The sequence below is a fragment of the Myxocyprinus asiaticus genome, chromosome 7 (assembly GCF_019703515.2).
Source record: "Myxocyprinus asiaticus isolate MX2 ecotype Aquarium Trade chromosome 7, UBuf_Myxa_2, whole genome shotgun sequence".
Taxonomy (NCBI): domain Eukaryota; kingdom Metazoa; phylum Chordata; class Actinopteri; order Cypriniformes; family Catostomidae; genus Myxocyprinus; species Myxocyprinus asiaticus.
In genome coordinates this window covers 8,316,030-8,335,139 of record NC_059350.1, presented here as the reverse complement: position 1 = coordinate 8,335,139, position 19,110 = coordinate 8,316,030, and the positions used below count along the sequence as shown (strand labels likewise).

The 19,110-nt window shown below is 37.9% G+C and overlaps 1 protein-coding gene across 1 annotated transcript in view; it reads left to right on the top strand.

Moving 5' to 3' along the window:
* The window catches only part of cfap58 (cilia and flagella associated protein 58), a 144,239-nt gene extending 125,455 nt beyond the window's left edge, over positions 1-18,784 (top strand). The window contains exon 18 of the mRNA XM_051703265.1: positions 18,358-18,784. Coding sequence (XP_051559225.1) covers positions 18,358-18,499 — 142 coding nt within the window. The 3' untranslated portion in view covers positions 18,500-18,784. The remainder of the gene's footprint in view (positions 1-18,357) is intronic.
* The last annotated feature ends 326 nt before the right edge of the window (positions 18,785-19,110 follow it).

Genomic DNA, 19,110 nt, shown 5'->3' with positions numbered 1-19,110 from the left:
GGATGCATGCACGGCCTATAGAGTCTCATCGAAGCCTTGCTTTACTGGAAATATATGGCTATTACCTATACAATTGATTTTGTTAGAAGGCTTTAAACACTTAATTTTGGGTGTCGTCCAGATATCGCGCTTCACTGGGAGTCTATGAGAGCATAATGACCACTTTTTTCATTAGAAAAAGCATTGTTTATTGGACATTGGGCTTTCAATGTATGCTATTTTGTTCCGACAATAAGCCAAGCTTATCTTAAATGTTTTTATTGAAGATTAAAATAGAAAGGGACAACTCACTGAGCAGATGAAAAGATATGAGATAAATCAGAGTGCAAACTGCTAAAGAACAATGTGAAGTATATGGGTGTTTCTTCAACTTTGGGCAATTTCATGCCCCAGGGGTTGATATTTATTAAAACTAACAGATTTCTGCCTTTTTTGTCATTTAACCTTGTGTGACCCTGCGCCCACATGCGTGGACATTGTATTTTGGCTTCGCTATATGCAACACATAATTTAATTTAATTTAATTTAAACCAACTGATCTCAGTTCGGGACACACTGGGCCGTCAATAAAGCGTATAATTTTAGACGCACAGAGTCATGTGACAAAACAACATGCGGCGATCCCAGCAGAGTTTGTCTTTGGGCGAAACTCCAACAAAACTACAACTGGTAAGAAACCTCATTAAGTTTTGACATTTAACCTGAGTCAAAATATTAGAGTCTCTAGTTTGATCCGAAATGCCATTTTTTAAATTTGAGCGATTTATCGTGAAATGATAAACACAGTGTACACTATAGTGGACATTAGCACTAGGTTTTCATTAGAAATCCTATACTTAATGTGCATTTTCACATTGAAATGTTTTTTTTTATTATATGGAATTAGGATGAAAACAGTGTTTTTTCCAAACTTTAGTGGACCCACTTTATATTTGGTGGCCTTCACTACTATGTACTTAACCATCTGATGCAATGTACGTATTATGTACATACATGTTGCTGCATTGTAAATACATTTAAAGTACCTGCATTTAATTACATTGTAGTTGCAGTTAACTTTACCCCTAACCCAACCCTTACCCCAAAACCTAACTCTAACCCCTTATCCTAACCCTACCTTTACTCCTAAACCAACCCATACCTCAACCTCAGGAGCAGCAAATGTGGATATTTGTAACATGTAGTTATACAGTAAATACATAGTCTTGTATGTATTAAATGTTAGTACATAGCAGTGAAGGCCACATAATATAAAGTGTGACCACTTTAGTGTACTTGTTTACCAAGTGGACAAAATTGTCAGTGAAGAGCATTCTTGCGTGAAATATGAAACAAGAAACAAGTGATGTTTCAAGAAAACTTGGTAAACATAACTTTTAAGGAGAATTTTACTGGTGTCATTTCCAACTAAGCAATAATTTTGCCAAATTATGCAAAGAGTGCAAATATTATTTACATTATAACATTATAAAATGTTAGCTATGAAATTAGCCATAGCAAGACAAAGCAGTCAACTATTTTATTTTATTTTATTTTATTAAAACATTTCAAAAACAAAATACAGAAGTAGAGATGTGTTGGAAATGACACTGTGGTGGGAATTTTCATGACTTTCAGAAGAGAAAAGAAAAGGACAAAAACAACATAAATCTCCTATGATGCATGTGCCTACTGTATATTGTATATATGTTGTGCAAATATTTTTTCAAGACTTTACTTTTTAGAAGTCCACAGTGCTAAAAGTGCCTGAAGTTGAAGAAACATCCGTATATGAAGTGGAATCAGGACTAACATTGGCTACAACATGTAATTAATCAGTTCTTCAACAGTTTAAGCTCTAAAACACTAGCCTACGCCTCCCCTTCACAACCTGTTCTCCCTCTTGTTCTCCCCAAGTCTAACCCTAGCTGATTGGTTGGTAAGAACATTGTTCCATGACCAACAAGGATGTTGATCCAAGAACATGTCCTACTTGGCTAAATCACAGTAAGCCTTCCTCTTATGGCTCAGCTCTAGTAAGACCTTTTGCATTATTCTAGTGCCAGAGTGTATTGGACAGACAACACAGTTGCATCCTGAATTTGAAAAGCCAGAGCTGGCTTGGATTCCTGTGACGGCTCAGGTTCTTGTGCAGAAGGCTCAAAATACTTAAACTACAGTCTCTAGAATAGCATCAATATTCCTGATAGCATAAATTGTCTACAAAAGCACAACTATGTTCATGTTCTCCAATGAAGTAAAGTAAAAGTGTATGTGAGCAGCAGTGCTGAATGATCATTATTTCACTCTTTGATGATTTAAGATAGTGTCCCATTCAAATATTGGTTGGGAAATATCTCGCCTCCAGATTAACTGGAAACTTTTCTTGGCTCTGCATCCAATTCAAACTTATCTGTCTTAAATATAGGTTAGTATTTCATCCGCACATCCGAATAGGCACACTTCCCTACTATATAGTATGCTAAAAGCACTGTGTCAATTGAGTAGCATGTCGGAATCCTCTGTATTCTTAAGAGTAGGCGAGAAATGGCAGTGCCTATCCACTGGATACTTGACTATTCCATATTGCCTTGGGAGCTGAGGAGACATCATATTCCAATGAGACAAGCATCTCTTTTCAACTATAAGTGCTACATATACCAAGAAACAAAACCAGAATACATTTTTGCAGTTGTTGTACTAAACCATACACTCATCAAGTATTTTATTAGGAACAACTGTACACCTACTTATTTATGCAATTATCTAATCAGACAATCGTGTGGCAGCAGTGCAATGGATAAAATCACGCAAATACGGGTCAGGAGCTTCAGTTAATGTTCAGATTAACCATCAGAATGGGGGAAAAAATTTGATTTCAGTGATCTCTGGCTGTGGTAACTAAGATAACCATTCTGTACAATTGTAGTGAGATGAATAGCATCTCAGAATGCACAAAACGTCGAACCTTGAGGCGAATGGGCTATAACAGCAAAATACTACGTTGGGCAATTTATTAGGACCATAGTGTTCCTAATAAAGTGCTCTGTGTGTATATTTGGGTCACGGGACAATGCCCATGTTCCCGTATAAAGTATGTAATATGTCTGGGAATATATTTATACTACTCACCTTCATACTAAAAAAACTTAATTAATGGCTGAGAAGTACATTCTTCATCAAATACAGTACATACTCTGAGAGTATGCATATTCAGACATACAGCATGAGTTTAGAGAGTCTCTAGATTATATATATATATTTTTTTTAAAGTAAACCAAAACTTGCTAAAAAAATAAATTAAAAAAATAATAATAAATACTGGGTCAAATGTCAGCTCACCCGTGTATTTCTGGCAGCCAAGGTGGCCAGTTGCTTTTGGCAACTATATGGTTAGTTAAAGGAAGCAAAACTAGCAGGAGATTCTAAATGCTGAAACAAACTGGTAAGGAAGGTCAATTCTGCTACTGATTTTTTTGTGGACTCACCGCAGGCAGTTATAGAGAAGAGGAAGATTGCAAATTTGTATTACCATCATAAATAATTCTGCACATCTTCTCAACAATTCTTTATGTTGAGCACCATTAGCTTTAGTTCCAGTTTTTAAGCAGCCCATTTTGAGTGTGGAGGGACCACATATTGTAGGGGACATCTTGTATTTCTATAAAATATTGAAAAGCTCTTTGTTGGTTTGTCTGATTGTCTGCCAATGTAGTTGTGGGTCCAGATTTTTATTGGGTTTATATAACCTTTGCTCTCTTTTAGCCAGCACTGAGGTGGCTCATAGCTCCACTTACTGCCACTTTGTCTCCTCATTTTAAAAGCAGCATCCTGATCTTCAATTAGGCGAGTGGACCTTGGCATTTCGCCAAATCTTGTGGTTAGGAAGTTGTCTAATCAAAAGCTGAATTGCTGAGTCAGGGATGTCACTGTTTCGCCACGTTTCAGGCCATCACAATCAACAGCATGGTCTAATGGGTAAGATGCATGTGTGGGTTTGTTTGTGTGTTTCTTTGTGCCCAAACATAATGCAGATCCTCATTTGAGCACTGTGCAAGAATCTCATCTCACAGATAGCAGCTTTGATTCATCAGAATTCACTTTAAACTAGATTAAAATGTGTCCAGTGATGTTCAAAGAGGGATAATTTGTTTGGGTCGAATAACATTAGTGGCACAATGTTGATTACCACAAAAATTAATTTCAACTCGTCCCTCATTTTCTTTAAAAAATAAAAATCTGGTTTCCAGTGAGGCACTTACAATGGAGGTGAATGAGGCCAATCCGTAAACATTAAAATACTCAGTGTTTTAAAAGTATAGCTACAAGACATAAATAATTTGCCTGTTAACATGATTTTAGTGTGATAAAATCGCTTGCTAAACTTTCTGTGTAAAGTTAAATCTAATTTTACAATTTTGTTGCCAAGATGAAGTAACACTGTAAACCCTAAAACCCTACTGTAAAAAAAACCTATGATTTAAACAACTTTACAGCTCAAATAATACATGTGTTTTAACAGAAGAATTAATGTAAGTGCATTTATAAAATTATAAGTGTGGCAGCGGGGGCGTGGTCAGCGTCCGTCCGGAGAGAGGGAAAGCGGTATGGGCGCTTACACCTAAGCTAGATTATGTCTAACACCTGCCTCTAATTCCAGTGAGCATGGGGAGAGCGGCATATAAGCAGCCAGGCCACCAGCAGAGAGGAGAGAGAGTCTGGCACAAGGAAGCCTACGGTGCTTGTGAAGCTGATATGTTTGTGTAACCTGTTGTGTTCGTGAGGCTAATGTGTTTGAGTGACTATGTGCCTGTAAAACTGATGAGTTTGTGAAGTTGTAAGGCATTGAAATGGCCGATTAAAAGTCTTACCTGAGACTGGAAAACCCGCTTCCCTGTGTCCTCCTTCCCTTCTGATGTGAAGTCCTTTACAATAAGCTTCACTTTTCTCTGTTTAAACTCTCCAAAATTTGTCCCCATTCACTTCCATTGTAAATGCCTCACTGCAACCTCCATTTTTGCTTCTTCTTTTTTTTTTTTTTTTTTTTTTAAAGAAAAGGAGGGATAAGTCGAAATAAATTTTTTGGTAATCAACATTGTGCCACAAATGCTGTCGACTGTGCTTAACTTGTATTTAACCCGAAATATTCAATTAAGGGAGATTTGATTACACATACGTACACATGGGTCATCTACACACTGCCAAGTTTTGGGTGTGACAACTGAATTTAAAGTAATAGTTCACAAAAAAAATAAAAAATAATAATAATAATAATAATAAAAAATAATAATAATAATAAATAATGACTATACAATGCTTAAAATGGCCAAAAAAACTGAATATTTCATACAAAGGTATACACTACAGTCTCCAAAGACAAAGGACAACTGGCTCTAACAAGGACAGAAAGAGATGTGAAAGGCCAGATGTACAACTAAACAAGAGGATAAGTATATCAGAGTTTCTAATTTGAGAAATAGACACCTCACATGTCCTAAGTTGACAGCTTCATTTATTTCTACCCGCTCAACACCAGTTTCATGTACAACAGTAAAGAGAAGACTCAGGGGTGCAGGCCTTATGGGAAGAACTGCAAAGAAAAAGGCACTTTTGAAACAGAAAAACAAAAAGAAAAGGTTAGAGTGGGCAAAGAAACACAGACATTGGACAACAGATAATTGGAAAAGAGTGTTATGGATCTTAACCCCATTGAGCTTTTGTGGGATCAGCTAGACTGTAAGGTGCGTGAGAAGTGCCCGACAAGACAGCCACATCTATGGCAAGTGCTACAGGAAGCATGGGGTGAAATATCACCTGAGTATCTGGACAAACTGACAGCTAGAATGCCAAGGATCTGCAAAGCTGTCATTGCTGCACATGGAGGCTTTTTGATGAGGACTCTTTGAAGTAGTTTAAGAAGTTCTGAATTTTTTTTTCAAATTGTAATAGTAATTTTTCACGTTATTAATGTCGTGACTATACATTGTAATCAGCTGAATGCCACTTTGGTGAATAAAAGTACCAGTTTCTTTCCATAAGAGTAAAATCTGTATATTATTCCAAACTTTTGGCTGCCAGTGTGTATATATATATATATATATATATATATATATATATATATATATATATATATATATATATATATATACAGTACTGTCATAAGTCTTAGGCACATAAGATGTTTCACAAATGCATTTGTCTTAAGATGGTTATTTATATCTTCAGCTTTAGTGTGTCAGTAGGAAATATAAATGTTAGACTCCAAAACATTACTTTTGTGTGTATGTATATATATATATATATATATATATATATATATATATATATACTACTGGTCAAAAGTTTTGAAACACTTGACTGAAATGTTTTTCATGATCTTAAAAATCTTTTGATTTGAAGGCGTATGCTTAAATGTTTGAAATTAGTTTTGTAGACAAAAATATAATTGTGCAACCATATTAATTTATTTAATTATAAAACTAAAATGTAATAAAAAATAATAAAAAACGTTTTTGAAATTGATGACTTGGAACAAATAATAAAGAAAATCAGCCAATAATTGCCCAAAATATATGGAAACATCTTCAATACTGTTTAAAAAGCATCCCAGGGTGATACCTCAAGAAGTTGGTTGAGAAAATGTCGAGTACATGTCTGCAAATTCTAGGCAAAGGGTGACTACTTTGAAGATGCTAAAATATAACACAGTTTTGATTTATTTTGGATTTTTAGTCACAACATAATTCCCATTGTTCCATTTATGTTTTTCCATAGTTTTGATGACTTTTTTTAGTATAAAAAAAATTATAATAAAGAATGAGTAAGTGTTTCAAAACTTTTGACCGGTAGTGTATATATAATTTATGCAACCTCATGTCGTTCCAAACCTGCATGACTTTCTTATGGGGAACAAAAAAGGAACATTTTAATAACTATCCCAGTCTGTTTTTTTCAATACAATGGCAGTGGATAGTGACTCACATTCCAGCTTAAAAAAGGACCCAAAATTATCATAAAAGTACTCCATCCGACACTTGCATTACTTTTCAAGTCTTCTGAAGGCATACAGTAAGTTAGGTGAGAAACAAGTCAAAATTTAAGTCAGTTTTCAGTGAAAGTCTTGACGTCCGTTGTAAGTTATTAGTGCTATGAGAAAAGCTCCTTCACAGTCGCATGCATGTTCATGTGGGAACGTTCATCATTTCTAGTGCTAAATTATGCTCATAGCGCTCATGAACGTGATTAATGCTGCCTTCACATGCTATCGGAATTATTGTAAATACGAGTTTCCCACTCGGAAGTTGCGCATGAATGACCCATCAAATTGTAATTACAACTGGAAAACGTCCTAGTTACTTTCGTAATTTCCGTTCCCTGATGGAGGGAACGAGACATTGTGTCAATGTAGTGACACTAGGGATCGCCCTTGGGAGCCCCGAACACCTCTGATCTTTGAAAAAAGGCCAATGGGAATTGGCGAGTGGAATTTACATGCCACTCCCCTGGACATACGTGTATAAAAGGAGCTGGCTCGCAACCACTCATTCAGGTTTTGTGCTGAGGAGCCAAGACAAGGTCCTGGACATTTCAGCGGGTAGTTCAGTGTTGTGGCAAGAGGGACACAATGTCTCGTTCCCTCCGTCAGGGAACAGAGGTTACGAAAGTAACCAGGACGTTTCCTATCTGTCACTCACTCGACGTTGTGTCGATGTAGTGACACTAGGGGTCCCTATACAAAACGGCACAGACTTTTGGTGGCATTTTGCGGGCAACCGCCTTAACCACCTGGGGAATTGCCGAGTACCCCCAGGCAGCCCCACCATCGAGGGTAGTGAGAGCGGAGGAGCTCAGAGACCGGGTCCAGGCAGTGAAAGGTGCCCACCACCGTGAGCGGTGCACCGGGCCCAGGAACCAATCGTCAGGCTGCGAGGGTTCAGGGGGGTGTAGGGTTCCACTCCAGCCCAACACACGCAGCTGCCCGGGCAAGCATGGCTGCCAGCTGCGCGTCAGATTGTGACTGGGCGACCGCACCCTAAGGTGGGAGCCCAGTCGAGTCCTCAGCGTCAGACTGGACAGCCCGTTCTCCGATGCTGCAATCGAGAGCTCATCCACTTTGCGAGCGCCGAAACGAGATCGCGAACTCGCCCTGAGACGAGCCAACGTTCTCATCCCAGCAGGGCAAACGAGCGTACTGGGGAATGGGAGGTCCGTGGGGAGTTACTTGGTGGAGTGGCTCCCATTGGGGTCCCCAAATCGCCCCCAGTGCTAACCGACGCGGCCTCAAACCCGTAGGTAGAAGGACCGAGGCGGGGAGCCCCTGGGGTGGTCTTTCCCTCTAACGAAGGAAAAACCACGACCGCAACGTTGCAATGGTCACGCTCTTGCAGTGAGAACATGACCCGTCCACGAACGCTGTCTCCGCGTGGCCAGCGCCCAAGCATGTAAGACCACGATCGTGGCCATCGGAAGCGGAGAGGTAATGACTGCAACTAGGAAATACACACAAACGGAGAGGCATTTTTAAAAAGACGCCACTCTTTTAGAAGGGAAAATATACTCTTTCAGTAGGAAGAATATACTCTTTTAGCTGCTGAAGCGCCCAGGGGCGTTCTCTGCACTTCACCAGTGCAAGAGGGGGAGAAGCCGCTGTAATGTGCTGTAAATCCAACAACTTTTTGAGGTGAATGGATCGGCAGAGTAATTCAGCTCGCTGAACACAACCGCTCAGCTCCGAAGAGAAAATCTGAATGAGTGGTTGCGAGCCAGCTCCTTTTATACACGTATGTCCGGGGGAGTGGCATGCAAATTCCACTCGCCAATTCCCATTGGCCTTTTTTCAAAGATCAGAGGTGTTCGGGGCTCCCAAGGGCAACCCCTAGTGTCACTACATCGACACAACGTTGAGTGAGTGACAGATAGGGAACTCAGAGATCATTTTGATACCTGAGTTTCTGAGATGGGAGAAGTCGTAAACTTTCAACAAGGCGGAGGAGAGTACTGTTTCTGTAGTGAATGACAGGTTTTATTCATTTTTCTAAATACAGCTAATTGTTAGTGCTTGCCATTTTGGTCACATTCATTTATGTATATCAGCAACCATTTGATGCATGTTGTACATCTTTATACAGTGAAAATAGCTTGTATATGTCCAAAATTCAATTATCTTCAGCAAGCTAACTGAGTAATATGTATTATGGTGTCAAAATAAAAGTTCCTCAAAAAATATGTATGAATGAACCTGACATCGTCCATGTTTCCTGTTCTTTCCAATAACAAATCACTTGAACGCGACGTACTTGTAATTACCACTTCAGAATTGGGAAGTAGGATAATTCTGATAGCACATTAAAGCAGCATAAGCAGTCAGAAAAGGAGTGACAACCTTATTTAGCTGCAGTGTGTACATAGCCATATGCATCACAAGTATTTGACTCTTGACTCTAGTCAGGTTAGACTGCTCACACAAAACATAAAGATGCACAAGCCCTTTTTTTCAATTTCACATAAGACTAAAAAAACAGCAAATAGCTGACACCAGCACTGTATGTTGTGATGTTGTGAATTACAACACCCTGCTATTAAATGCCACCCACTGTAAAATGGGCACCTGTTAATTTCAGAAGGGTCTGTTGGATTGAGGTTCTGGGATCTCTGTGGCAGTGTTTCATTATTCATTAATCATTGATTACATCAATAGTTGAGTGTGAATAGACGTTAATACGTGCTAACAATTTAAGTGCGTACATCTTTCCATACTTCTTAAATATTTAACAGCAACTATTGTGAGTGAGAGGGTAAGAAGGCAGGTTTAGTGGTAGAGAAAAAGAAAAGTTTTTAATAGAAGATACCATTCTACTAATAAATGGTTAGGGAGCAAATGTAAAGTGTGTGAGAAGAAAATTTTCTTCCTTACTGTTGAGATTTCAAACCTTCACATTCCAAGCACACACAAATCATTGTCTGCTATTGATTTTTAAGCTCTAGAGCACCCATTCTCCCCACCCTCTCTCTCTCTCTCTCTCTCACGGTATTCCTCTTTCCTTTATTCTCTGTTTCTCTCTGCCTACGTGGAACTATAGATCATAATTGAATTACTGTGGTAAAGGGGACATATAATCAGTCTGATGGAGAGAGCTGACTGATTTGAAAGACAGGCAAATAAGCATATCTTCCCCTTTATTATTCCTGCTGGCATGCGGACGTATTGGATAAACTCTGCACGTAACCTAACTGCTTTCCCCGTAATTCCATATAATAAGCTCCTGTCCTGGTTCCTAATTCGTTGTTCTCGTAGACTGTTATTAGAGCCCTGCTCAACATGCTGATAGATTTATTTGCTCCAATGAATTAATCACTAATTTAATAAAGGGTCAGAGGATAGGAAGACAGATCAGAACCAGCAATTCTTTCCCTCTTTGCTGAAAAAAAATAAAAAATAAATACATTTTTGGTTTGTGTGGAGCTCTTAAACTGCTGCATAGCTGTGGCTCTCTGATATCAGTAACTAGTTCAGGTGCACTGCACTCCAGACTAGAAATACTGTTGAGTCAGAGTGCAGGTCTGACTCGGGAGGAATTCACTAAAATTGAATAGCGTGCTGTCTGTGTTGTTTTAGCACCCCATTCACTGAAGGAATTATGCAAATCAGGTAATGGGACAAACTTGCCCAAAAAAATCTCAATTTGCACAGCACAATTCCTCATCTTGCAGACAGGTTCTGAGTGCTAGATTATGAAGGATGCAGTAGACTACTACATTTTGGCATACTTTACTGAGACAGTACTGAATCACGCCACCTCTGTGATCCAAGCACCTGAATTGGCTCTTTAAAATGGCCAACGTGCACTTGTTTGTCTTGTAAAAAGACTCTTTACCACCATTTGATCATAATTTTATGAATTAATGCTGCCATTATAGATCGATATAAAATCTCTTTTTAATAAAATTGTTTACCACCTACTTTTCTATCTACCTATCTATCTATCTATCTATCTATCTATCTATCTGTCTGTCTGTCTATCTATCTGTCTATCTATCTAGTACTATTTGTAGTATTTACATGCATTTACATTGATATGTAGAACAAGGTCTAAAATGTTAATGTCCCTTTAAAAATGCTGGCAGTTCACAAGTAGGCATAGCTGCAGCCGGATATCTCCAAATGGGGGTGAAATCTCCAAATGAGAGCGGGGGTTACTCCAGAAGGAGGCAGTTACTCCAAAAGGGGGTTGCACCAACTCCAAAAGGGGGCGTCACTTCCACAAACGGTTTGGGTTAGGGAAAGGGTTAGGTTAGGGACTCCCTATATCTTTTCTGGTGGTTTGGAGCTCCCGCACCCTTTTTGGAGCTCTGCCTGCAGCTATATCCTCCTCACAGTTCAGGCAGAAGTTTTTTGGTTAGGGAGTCGGGAATTGGCTGGTTAGAAGGTCCCTGTTATCACCTACTGGTAGAGGCTAGAACTGCATCCTGTGATGGCAAAAGGCATGTTCGTCCATTGACAGCCATTCAACAGTAGCTGTGTTTTCTGCTGAAATAAAAAAAAAAAACGATTTCCAAGAGACATTTAAATCGCAATTAATTACAATATAGTTTATCTTATTTAGAGGGACAGATGGTGTCAAATGTACTTATATTTTGACTTACTATATCTGTTGCCATTTTCGAGAGATCAGTCACACGACATCTGATCCCGTAATTGAGCGTCCATGAGAGAAAATGACCTCTAGATCGCATACTTACGGTGAACCATGCGCTACTTGAGCAGATGCTATTGAAATGAATGGGAATGCTAACAGATTGCTTTCTCCAGGTATTTTAGAGCTCCTTGGTTTTGGTTGATTGCATATTAGCAAGAGAGCTTCTTTACCACACCCGTGCCATGTGTGATTAGTAGTTGTTGTGATTTTGATTCATCTCAGTGACTCGTTCAGATTCGTTCGTTGAACATTTCTGCAAATTACACCTTTGCGCCTGTAGATGGTGCCAAATAACCATTTATTACATTTTGAACAAATATTTACATTGCACAATTAATTCACGACTAGAACAAGTCTAATTATCCTTTGTTAAAATGTGTGTCTCTACAAATCTACTATGTGTGGTCATCACTCACTTTTATTCATAATTCATCCAGCCCCTTTTCTTGTTGAACCAGATTGCTGAACTGAACGAATGACATGCAGCTCCTCCTGTCGTTCAGCCAATCAGCAGATCCTCGTTCACTAATGACTGATTCATACTTTTCTTTCACAAACTAGTGTGCCAGTATATTAAGTTCATTCATGAACAAAATGTTTGTGTTGTTCAGACTCAAATGACCAGTGAAGGGGTGTAATCGCACAGTGGATCAAACCAATGATATGCTCCTCACAGCCCGCTCTCGAATGCTATTGGCTCGCGCTAAAGTCAGTCTTTAAAAGCAGAATAAAGCAACACAAATGGAATTTGCATGTCTTCAAATCTATGAAAACAATGTAAAAATAGAGTTTAAACACCATAACCACATATTTCTACCAAAAAAGGTCTTATTTTTCCTAGATTTTGTCAAATGCTAGGCTTCAGACACACAAAACGTTCAGGAAAAGCCTAAATATCTTACACTGTGCACCAAACCACAACTTTGCCATTTGTAATTCATGTCCTTTTAACTATATGGTCTTCAGTAATTTTTACACATTCATAAATTGGGGATTATGTTTGTGTATACCTATAAACTTGTCTTAGTGCATTTCACCTCTTTCTCTCCTTGTTGAACGCGACTGACTCACATGCCGACCTGAACAAACGACATTCCTCATCTCGTTCAGTCAGTCAGCAGATTCTCGTACACAAACAAAAATTTTTGAACATTTTGTTCGCGAATGAGTGTACCAGTACATTCATTTCGTTCACTTTGGAGATGTCTCATCTAGTTCAGACTCAAACAATCGACTCGACTGGTTCAGTGAAGGGGCGTATTCGTTCAGTGGGTCAAACCAATGATATGCTGCCTCACAGCCTGCACTAGAATGCTGTTGGCTCGCGCTATAACAAGTCTTTATAGGCATGAAAAGCAGTAGAGCTCATTGGCTTCAAAAGGGATAGATATTAAAGTAAAAGTATACTTTATTTATTATTTATACATCAGTGAAAGAGAAATATGAGTCAGTGTATGGAGGTGAATGAGAACAATTCGTCACTAGTGGACACATCACTAGTGATTAGAATTTAATGTTTTTGTTGTTGTTGTTGTTGTTGCTTTATATCAACATCTGACTGTAAAGAGCAGAATGGGTATTAAAGAGACATCATTCATTGACAAATGGATGCTTCACATATTAAAAGATCGATCTTGGGATTTTAAGAATCAATATCGGGATTGTTCAAATGATCATCCACATTTGAAGCCATTTTTCTTTGTTTCAGTGTTGGCGTAGTTACTGCATTTTGACATTGTCGGGCAGTATACTGTAGTTTGATTTGTTTCATTGTCTAGACAATTACATTGGCTTCTCCAGATAATTTTATAGAGAATAGACAGAGATGACACTAGAGAACTCCATCCAGTAAACTCATTCCTGGACGAGACATAAGCTATAATTTCCTCAAGTGTGAATTCATAACATCCTCATACAGCACATCCCTACCACCCACTGGCCAAGGATCAAAGGAGTTGTTATCAATTTGTTCGATACTCGGATTGTCAGAAGTCATTTGTTTCAGATGACAGTTAAACTACTTGTCAAGTAAACATTTCAATCAAAGCTGATTTCACAGATGTCTAGACCCACATCCAAGAATCAGCATATTTCATCTTATTCATTTCATTGTGCTTGTTTACCAATAGGATAAACAAAGGTTGGATGAGCTGTTTGTTTGTTTGTGTGTGTTTAAAGCTTATTGCCAAATGTCTTCATCGGTTCCATTGTGAAATTGCATTACACAGTCAGTGAATATTAATTGATGGCATTGGGTATTAGACAAACAAAGTTAGAGAGAAGTGTGTGTGTGTGTGTGTGTGTGTGTGGTCCTGGAATAACAGTGTGATGAATGAGAGATGTGAGCTCTATGATCACTAGAGCACTGTTGAAATCGAGCTGGATGGTAACAGATGTTCTCTCCTGGGACAAGGAAAGCTATGTTCAGAATAGAATTCATAATGGATAATGTACAGTCAGACGTTTGTCATCGCAAAATAAACCCTGACATGGTCTTGTCTTAACCTGAAGAGTTTTATTTTGTGATAACAACTAGCTGACTGTACATTATCCCACTTATTACATGGCTGCTAACCTAATAAATAAATAAATGGACATAAAATATTGATTTGCCTTGAAATTATGTAATTATGTGAGAAGAATTAAATTGCTGAACAGCTAAATTCCTCCTCGGTTTGCATCAGAGTTCTGTTGGTGTCTATTTTGTAAATAATGACCACTGCTCATTATACAGCTTATACAAGACTTCTTGCCAAAAAAAATAATTGATGGATGTGAAACATTGATTTGAGTTAAAATTATTTGAAAAACTTACTTGTAGAGATCACACAGTGAGAGAGAAGAAGGAAAGATGTCTTGCAATACCCGGATGACCAGTCTGGTATGTATTTATCCCTGTATGTGCGGTTGTTACTCAGAAATATCAGACCGCTAGATGGCGCCATTGACCAATCAGAATCGAGTCTTCCAGAGACCCATGTAATAATAGTGCTTACAGCATACTGCACAGAATATACTGGCTGCTATTCTTAAACAGTAGTATGATACATTGTTGTCACATGACTTGATAGCATTTGTCACATGACCTAATTATGTGCATGTTTTAATTTCATGATTGACATCCAGTTGTAATCTTGGAAATAAAAACAGTTATTTCACAATTCTTAATTCTTAAAAACATATTAAGTCTAGGTTAATGGAAAAAAAAAGAAATATATATATATATATATATATTTCTTTTTTATATATATATATATATACATTTTTGGCAAATGTAGTAGGTTATTTGGGTATTCTACTGTATGCATACAGAAAATCTGCATACTGTGCACAGCATACAGTATTTACTCAACACGATCTCATAAAAATTCGAACATATTTTACGAGTTTGATTTCATACAATTTCGTTTGTATAAATTCGTATGATTTCATCACGTGCAAATGCCCGGATATCCAATGGAAGTAAGCACGAGTTCCGTGCATGAGGCCTTAAGGACATGCTTATTATTATGCCCTTACCCAAACCCTTTATCTAAACCTTACCTATCAGTAGAGTGTGTAAACATGATAGGCAGCTGTTGTGTGTGACAGAAGCAAGAAATTGTTGCGTATTATATGGAAACGATGTCCAGCGATGTCATTGGCTGTAGTGAAAGTCGTACATATTCAAACGAGTGCAGACATACAATATCATACAGATTAGCCAAATTTAGAAAAGTCAAATGAATCCTTACGATTTCGCCATGTGAGTGTGTTGTATACGTATACTATATACTTCAGAATTAGTAAGAGTAGTATGGTAGTACTGTATGCAATTCCAAACAAACTGTAATTGTTTATATGTGTGGGCTTGTGGGTGTTAGATAGGAGTGTAGGCAAGGACAGATAAAGTTTATGTAAATTTAAGTTTAAGTGCATAGTTTCATAGCATTTCATATATTCCCAAGCAGGCCGTGCATCTTTCTGTTCTTTTAGAGAGTACACACAAGATGTATTCTTGCATACAAAAACAGCTAGACAAAGCAAAATGAAATGGAACAAAAACCATTTTTGCTGCTTGTTCAATTTACTTGATTAAAATGAACTAAAAAAATACAGTTCTTGAACATTTTGTCACTACTTGATTTCATTGCGTTCTATACATTTAAATTTGTCAAATGGAAGTTTACTTAATCCATTTGAGTTGGGACTACATGCAATGATGAAACTGGGCAGGGGATTCCCATTTCCCAGAATGCTCTGCATGGGACTCGATAGGGAGAGTAAATTTTAAAATTAAGTGTTATTTTATGTGTCTGTGTGCAAGATGAATATAAAGGGGGATACTTGTTAGCACTGACGTGCACAGAACGGGGGCAGCAGGGGTGCAAGCCCTCCAGAAAAAGGGGAGAAATTTTAATAATTAAATTAAAATAGTTAAATAAAATTACATTTAAATCTCGTCATAATCTCACAATAACACTAATAATGTGTATGAGATTTCTTTATAAATCGTGGATGTATTAAAGAAAATTAAGCTGAGGTGCCTTTAAGAGCGTGCGCTACAGTGGATCGGGGTGGATACCAATTGCAAGTGATCCTCCCTAGTAGTAGGTACTCTGAAGGAAACATGGCATTACTGTATGTGGAAGGGCCCTCCGAGAAAAGATTCATTTTCTCACTTTCGTTTTGAATGAGCTTTCGAGTGGCGTCCTCTCCCGCAGCAGTGCCCTTCAAGAAAGCAAAAAATGCAGTTTTGAATTTGCCCCGGAGCATCGAAGTGCTGTTACCTTAGATGAGTAACAGGTCAGATAAAAAGTCCACTCCATTTACTGTGCTGTCAGTTCATCAAAAGAATAATACTCAATTGCAACCGCATTTCCAACATTGTGTACCACTAGTGTAGACAGATGTATTAATTATAATAAGAGCGGTCGTGTCGCTTTCAGTGATGTAAATTCAATTAGTCTTTTACAGAATATTGACATAAATTGAAGGAGCTGTCTGGTTCCGCCAAAGCCAATTTGGTTTTGTTGAAATTAATAAGCCATTAGACTAATCATTTTCAGAAAAATAACATTAGGCTACCACAGTACCTTTGCTCCTTATACACATATTATGCAGTCTGCGTAGGGCACCAACTCCCTAGGAGGGCACCATCATACCCTTGGGGGCACCAGAAACTCCACCAGCATGTTATACGTTATTCAAGGACCCTGTAGCATTTGCGGAACACAGTCGATCGCCTTGTACTCGCACTTTCTCATCGCGCCTTCGCACTGTGCACCACGTTACCAGGGTGATGCCATGGTACTGAATGATTGATAATGTTCATATTTCATGATACTGTCATGGTACTCCAAGGTACTTTAAAAAATACCATGGTTTTACTATGACACATGTCAAAAACATGGAGTTATCACATACCATGTCTGAAAATAAAAAATAATCAAGTGTATTATCATGGTGCTTTTTGTGAGAAATATAACAGAATAGGCTATTATTTGTGATAAAGGAAATATGTTGGAGTTTTGGGGGTTACCATTATGGTAAAGAGTGGAGACTGAGCTAACAATAAGGACAGGTAGTTGTCATAAATAAATAGATTATTCACTTAGCTGAGCAAATGCTGTGCTATCCATAACATAGTTACTAATCTAAACTTTGTAGTGCTTCAAATCAGCATGCATTTAGCATGCGAACATTCACTTTCACTAGTTAGTGCATAAAGAAATAAGAGATTTATTTAAGTTAAATTGACAGATCTAAATTTGTTGGGTTTACCCAATTCACCTAGGTTTGTTCTACACAAGGTGTTTGTGTTGAGTTTGCATAGTAATTTATGTTTGGAAAACTAATTTCAAACATGTAGATCCGCTGTCCACGATTTGTTTGTGTATTTTTAATTTGGCATGGCGTCATGCATACATGCCTATATGCATCAAGCATACACCCCAAAATGCATACATGAGTTTTTCATCTGACATTCCAGGAATTTCTTCAGTTAAGTTGTCTTCAATCATGTGAACTAGTTAGTTTGCTTCTTTTTTTTTTATTTTTTTATTTTTTTTTTATTCATTAAAAAAGTATACAAGAGGCAGTTTGTTATTAATACCTCTCGCTTCCATATGTGGGTCTTTTTCATTTCCCTTCTCTTACATGGTTATATATGTACAATATATATATGTGTGTGTGTGTGTGTGTGTGTGTGTGTGATTAGATGTAGGCAATGTTAAATATCATGTTCATATTTATATTTATATTTAGTAAGAAAGTAAATATCAGCTTTTATCCAAAGTGATTTACAGTATATGTATGTTGCCTTCACATGCCATTGAAATGATTGTTTCAAAAATACATAAATGTATATGACGAAACGGCAAGTGCTAACAAGGTAGCTGCGTTTTGAAAAATTCACAACAGAAATCGTACTCTCCTTCACCATGTTGAAAGTTTGTGGCTCCTCCCAATTTGGAAACTCAGGAATCAGAATTATCTCAGAGTTTCCCAGTCGTAATTACAAAATGATTGGGCATTCAAGTGCAACTGCCAAGTAGGAAACTCATATTTACAATAATTCCGATAGCATATATATATATATATAGACCAGTGATTACATTTAAAAAAAATTAGTGCACATGGAACCCAAGAAGTCTTGTAACTTTTAGATTTGATCTGTATCTGTCCCCTGTCATCTCTGCAGGGAGAAGGAGCGAAGTCTTGCCCAGACAGGACAGCCCGTGATCCAGCCACAGCGACCGGATGGACCCAGATTCACTGGAGGGGGCTTCAGCCTAAGGCAGCACAACAAAAAGTCACTTCAAGCCCTGGAACAGCAGTCCTGATGCCCACCAGTGCCCCCAGGGACCGCTTCACCCATCCTCTGATCATACCCTCTTGTTATAATGTGTTTTCTCTTATTTATTGTGGTTGGTCAGCTCCTCAGTCAGTCACTATAAGCAATAAACTAGGGGAGTTCTTGTTGCCTTTTGGAATAAAGTGTATTATTTTCATTCTCATTTAGTTTTATATTTATGCTTGTAGAGGTTCAGCCAAAATGGCTGTCCTTGAATGTCTGGTAATGTATTTTAATATTACATTTTAACGCGTTAGCACTTTTATTGGGATGAGATAAGGCTACTTTTTTAATAAAAAAAGCTTTGAAACCTTTTAAAGATACCGGATAAGCCAAACTTATTTATTATATAGAACAACTATTGCCAATTTTATATCACTGTGCTTTTGTTAAAAAGCTGGAGAACAATCTATAAGTCCAGTGGCTTCCACAAAAGGGAGTTCTATGCTTATGTATCAGCACCTGATAACTGCAGCATTCAACTCAATTTTGAGATTTATGATACATTTTTTGCGTTAATTTGTGTAGGTTTGCTAGTGAATGGAATAGTGAGTGGCAGTTCTGCAGACGGAAACGCCTTGTTGTTGAGAGAGGTCAACG